This window comes from Maylandia zebra, linkage group LG22 (genome assembly GCF_041146795.1).
Source record: "Maylandia zebra isolate NMK-2024a linkage group LG22, Mzebra_GT3a, whole genome shotgun sequence".
NCBI classification, from domain to species: Eukaryota; Metazoa; Chordata; class Actinopteri; order Cichliformes; family Cichlidae; genus Maylandia; species Maylandia zebra.
In genome coordinates, this window is record NC_135187.1 from 26150008 (window position 1) to 26156007 (window position 6000).

Consider the following 6000-nt stretch of genomic DNA (forward strand, 5'->3'; position numbering starts at 1 on the left):
TGTTGCTTTTCTTGTTTCTAAACAGAAATCACACAAACAAAACGTGGCAGAGAAGGAAATTCCTTCTACGTCTCATCAGAGGTAAAGAAATGCGCCGCTCTTTAATGCTGCTGGAGATATTTATAGCAGTGGTTTAGTTGGAGCTGTTTTATTTCCCTTTTATTGGTGTTTTGTATTTACATCTTTTTTACTACTTCTAGTCTTGTCTATAATTTCTATTGATTCAGAGATTAGCGTTTGAAAATGTAGAGTGTAAATGTACAAAATACATGATTTTGTTCCATTACAGTTATTAATTTTTATCTGCAATCTCCAGCATGTACTCCTTGTTAAAAATTTCCACTTTGAAAAATAACATTTACACTTTTGTCCTCATCAGCATCCCGGATGCTTGTGTTGCTGAAAATGGTCAAAAGAAGAAGAGAAAATGGAGACACCTCTGCTGTTCCTCGGTTTGCTTTTACACGAAACATATGAAATGCACATTCTCTTTAAATTGCACTTGTTAATTTAAAGTGACTTTACTTTTTTAATAAACTTATGTTTGTTCGTCCTCTGCAGCAAACTGACAGCGATGCAGAGGCAGAGAGCAACACTGTGAAGACACAAAAAAAGTGTCGCTGGTTTCTTTTTAAATTCTGGAAGGTATGTTTTATGGAAAGAGTCACTGTCATCAAGCATTTACTCATCACAGTTAAATGCGAAGAATTAAGAGCAATTTAGCACATCCATGTCCTCAAATTAAGTTCAAAGATGTTTAAATGTTTTTTTTTTCACAGAAAGGTAAGTTTGAAGAGACTTGCAGGATGTTTCTCTAAATATTTTTTATGGTAAATAAGCATTTTTGAATCTTTTAATGAAGCTTGATGGATGATTTCTGTAAAAACTGAATTTTGATCAAAACCAAATGAAGGATTTTGTATTTCATAGGACAAACTTTAAAACTCAATTTAAAGCATGAATAAATTGTTTTTAATTTATTTAAAGATATTCCTATATATCTGCTTCATGAGCTGACAGCTCACTAAAGTGATAAATAATATGAAATAATACCAAATTTTCTAACTGGACACTTTTCATGGAGAGACTCCCTTGGTATGTTTGTTTTATGCCATTACTGATGTTGGTTTTCTTGTTTCTAAACAGAAATTACACAAACAAAACGTGGCAGAGAAGGAAATTCCTTCTACGTCTCATCAGAGGTAAAGAAATGCGCCGCTCTTTAATGCTGCTGGAGATATTTATAGCAGTGGTTTAGTTGGAGCTGTTTTATTTCCCTTTTATTGGCATTTTTCTTCCACCTTGTGTATTTACATCTTTTTTACTACTTTTGGACGTCCTCCAAAATGTTTCAACTTCAAAGCTCATGCATACATGCGCATACACTGCTCAGAATCTTGACATCTTTCCTAATTTTGTGTTTGTGTTTTTACCTTTTTGGAGCAGTGTAGCATGCGGTGGGAAAAAAATAGAAAGTCAAACTGGGACTATAGACTGCTTCGGGTGAGTACACGTGGTGCACAAAGACTCACTTTGTCAAAGTGGAGAAAATGAATTATTTTACACTGATACTGTAAACGTTGCGCGTGTGTGTCAGGTTTCCAAACATCGGAAACACCTGCTACATGAACTCCTGCCTGCAGAGCCTCCTCAACATTGAGGAGTTCATAAGAGACATCAGGCGTCAGGGGGTTTTGTGGAGCACAGATCCAGAAGCTCAGCTCTTAAGGTGCGCTACGTCAACCTTCTACTTTCTTCAAAAACCTGAAGAACAAAGAGATCTAACAGCAGAAATGTCTGTTTACCCTTCCTTTCTACAGAAGGCTTATTGATGTCAGGGACTGTCACGAGTCAACAGATTATGGCCTTAAAGATCACCACCTAAGAGCTTTTAAGAAGGCATTCAGCAGTCAAGCTCCTGAATACACCGGCAGTGCACAGAAAGTGCGTCAGCTATTTGGACATTTCGTTTTTTGCTTTACCTTCTGATTTTGATGTACTGTTTTAAATCTCTCTGCTTTTCTTTCAGGACGCTCATGAATTCCTAACATTATTCCTCGATGAGGTCAAAAGGCTCACACCTCACCTGGAGAGGAACGCAGCTCTCCTGGGCCAAAGTTATAGCTGCCCAGTAGAAGACCATCACATTTTTCAAATGGAAAACATGAGGACATGCAAGAGGTAAGCCTGTCTTTCAGAAACGCAGAGCTGGTTGCAATATTTTCATATACCTCTTTTCCACGTACCTGATCTTTACTTTAACTACGTTACTCCTGAAATGTGTAGCTGCGGTCACCAATCATCACAGCAAGAGGAATTCACCAGCTTGTCTCTAGACCTTGTTCCAGAGGGGTCTATTATAAACATGTTAGAGACATACTTGAAGGTAAGATCACAAATTCCAATAGAGTTGTCGTATCAGCGATCTTAACACACCTTTTTTGTTAGTGTTTGTGTGCATGTGTGTGTGCATATGTTGAGATTTCTTTCTACCATAAAGCCTGTTTTCTCTGTGCTGTTGTTCAGGAACAAGAAATAGAATTTCGCTGTGATTGTGGAGGGACGGCCTCAGAACTGAAGTCGTCTTTTGATACACTGCCAAGGTGAGTAAGGTCACATCAGAATTGATCGACTGACCAGGTTTCCAAACTGTGGCGCATCAAATATCAGAGTTCTTCGAGACAATACTTGAGCAGTCGTTTTCTCCCATCTTCTGTTTGTGTTTGACACTCATTCTTCTTATTTTCTACCTTGTTTGTGTTTTTTTTCTTTTCTGCCAGAGTTCTGATCTTGCATCTGAAGAGGTTTGGCTTTACACAAACCTACAAGATTAAGAAGGTGGATGACCCCGTCAGGCTGCAGAGGGACTTGGTGGTGCCATCCAATCAGGTAAAAACAGACTGCAGAACGTCTCAGGCTACGTCCACACTAGCCCGGATAGATTTGAAAACTCCGTGTCCACACTGGCGTTTTCAGTCATTTTCAAATAGTTGTGCGTCTGCATTGAAACGGCCGAAAACGCTTACGTTCCAGTCCTGCGCATGCGCAAAAGTGAGTGAGAATTACAGAATTTGAAGAAAAGCTATCCGGAGCATGTACAAACTGATATTAATCTTTTTTAGGGCTGTCAAAGTTGAGAGCAATCAAAACAACTGCTGTCTAATGCACTCGGCTTATCTTTGTTTAATTGCTCACATGACTGCATCACATGACCAAAATGCGTCATCGTTTTAGAAAGTCTGCGTTTTCGAGTGTCCACACTGCGATGGGACAACTCCGTTTTGAAATGTATGCGTTTTCGAGAGCGTTTTCAAGATGCTGTGTTTTTCCTTGAGGAAAACGCCGTCTCGGTGTGGACGGGAGGTCAAAGCGGAGAGAAAACGATGCGTTTTCAAACGAAAACGCATTAGTGTGGACGTAGCCTCAGCAAATCAGCTTAATTATGGCACTGATGTGAGACTTTATGAAACTAACACTCTTTGGATTTGTTCCTTCTCAGGGTGGTGGCTGTTATAGTCTTTGCAGCATCATCAGTCATTATGGAGGCACAGAGTCAGGTAAAACAACAGACTTGTGACAAACAGAAAATGAAACTTGCTACTTTTCAGTGAAGGACTCACACACAAAAGCTTTTGATGTTCTAAGAAGCACTAAGTCAAAATCACTGTTTGCTTGAATCAGTTGACTTCCAGAAGTTGGATTCATTTGTCTTAATGTGATTTCAGGACACTACATCTGTAGTTCTGTCCATCCTGAGGAGAGTCAGCACTCTACATCAGATCGCTGGCTCACCTATAATGACGCACAGGTGCTCCACACAACTGGATCTGCAGTTTGTGAGGAACAGCAGCAGTCGGCCTACATCCTGTTTTACAAGAGAAACGTAAGAAGACACAGCATCTCATCCTGAAGTGAGAGAATTTTTAAATGTCCTGTTACCTTGTTAACCAGTTTTGTCTTCATTCTCAGTTCTGAAACAGGAAATGGAAGGAAGGAAGGAAGTTAAGGTCATCATCATGCTGAGAAGGAAAAGCAGTCGTCCCAGCCCACCATCGCACACTGGAGGACAAGTATAGGTAAGTATTGCCCTCAGGAGGGAGGGTCCTGCCAGAGAGCCTGGTCCTCCCAAGATTTCTTCCTCCAGGAGGGAGTTTTTTCTTGCCACCGTCGCCCCACATTCACTGGTCTCATCAGCAGGGACATTTTTAACCTCCTAAGACCTGAACTTTCATGGCATGCATTTTTAATTCCTCTGTGCCATTTAGGTTGATTGGGACCCGATGAAGGTAAAAACCAAGACATCAGATTCGGACTATCTTTTTTTTGTTTCTCAAAAGAATGAGATCCACATATGAGGACATTCATTTTAAATTTCGATTGAACAGTGGCAGTGTCATGTCCTCCCTCATAAGTGGATATCAGGTTTTTGAAGAGCAAAATTTTGTATTTTGGTCTAGACAACCCAAAATGTTATGTCTACATATGTGGACACCAGGTCCTAGGAGGTTAAAACAAAATCTACTAGAGATCGTCCTTTTCTGGACCAGTGTTTGGCTTGCTCTCTGGGAACAACAAATTAGTGCTGTCAGCGTTAACGTCATTAAGTAAAATGACGTTAACGCTGACAGCACTAATTTGTTGTTATTATTATTAATATTATTATTAATTTATTTGTAAAATAAATTAAATAAAAAAAACCAAAGAAATGATTTAATTCTTTATTTTATTTTGTTTTATTAAAATCAAAATAACAACAAAAACAAAAATAACTAATAAAAAAATATTAAAAGTATTCAGCAGTGTTTTGTGAAATTTGTAATGAGCCTTAGTTAAGTTGATGTCACAGAAGTTTCTGAATCATTTAGATTGTTCAACAAACTGATTCACTCAGGTAAAGATGGTGAGCTGGAGCAATGGTACCCTTGGAGTTCAGTTTAAGTTTTCAGACAAATATTCCCTCGATCAGTTGCAGCTTCTGCTTTTAAATAAATGATTTAGCTGCAAATGTTTAGCTACAGGTAGCAAAGTCCAAAAGTGACACCAGCCAAACATGCAAAAAATGCAAGATGGTGGTGCGCACAGATACAGCGGCTCTATGCTCTCCACTTACCCAATTTCACTGTGCAAGAAACTGCACAATGACAATAAAAAGCTCTAAGTCTAAAACAGTTTCCTGTCCAGTAAAATCGGGCAATTATTCGCTCCAGAGTTTTATCCTACTCCAGGTGAGCAGCCATCGACTTGTAATGAGCCAGCTAAAACAATAATTTCTCAGTGGCTCTTCTGGCACCAACAAGTGGGTGTGTTCTTCCATCGTGCAAGTGTCACGACACACTGAACATGGTCTGAACATGGATTTTCCCTCGATATTTCTTTTTCACCAGTACTATGGGGTATTTGTGAATATCCATGACTGACCCGGCCAGGTGGCCAGCTGGTCTTTGGACAGGGTCACGGCAGTTTCAAGGTTCAACAAAATCCCTTTCACTGACAGACTGAAGGAAAGCTCCTCAAAAATGGAGGGTCTTCAAGCTCCTCAGTGGCAGGAAAAGGTTTCCCGGACCCAGTGTTGTATATTTGTTTCCCAAAAGATTGAACTAGTGGAGAGAAATCAGGTTCTGAAACCATCCAGAAGACAAAGTCTCCAACTGGTTTGTGGAAGTCCCGTTTCTCCAAATTAATCAGCGGGTGAAATGTCTCTTCATGGATGGTTTTGATTCTGTTGTTATTCACGAACAAAGCCGTCAAAGCAGCATATGAAAGAAAGTCATCTTTCATTGTTGTCTCCAGCGTGTTAAAAGAGAGATCGAGCTCAGTGATGAGTTTTGAAGCGGCTGCAGGGACTTCTCCAAGGTTTTGGCTCGAACAGTCGAAGGATGTTGTTCACAGTGGTGACACTGTTGACTGGTGATTGACAAGCACTGAGATACTAACATGACAAACACAAGAAACATCATGACTTATTCTCCTGAGTGCCTGCAAAACACAAACACAAAATCA

General features: G+C 39.7%; 1 protein-coding gene across 1 annotated transcript; it reads left to right on the forward strand.

Annotated features, from left to right (window-relative positions):
- Positions 1 to 2161: 2161 nt before the first annotated feature.
- On the forward strand, positions 2162 to 4705 carry LOC112433705 (ubiquitin hydrolase B-like). The gene is made up of 7 exons (XM_024801755.2): positions 2162 to 2181; positions 2287 to 2386; positions 2527 to 2603; positions 2781 to 2889; positions 3500 to 3557; positions 3726 to 3883; positions 3970 to 4705. The coding sequence occupies exons 1-7, from the start codon at positions 2165 to 2167 to the stop codon at positions 3973 to 3975; spliced, it is 525 nt and encodes a 174-aa protein (XP_024657523.2). The 5' UTR covers positions 2162 to 2164; the 3' UTR covers positions 3976 to 4705.
- The last annotated feature ends 1295 nt before the right edge of the window (positions 4706 to 6000 follow it).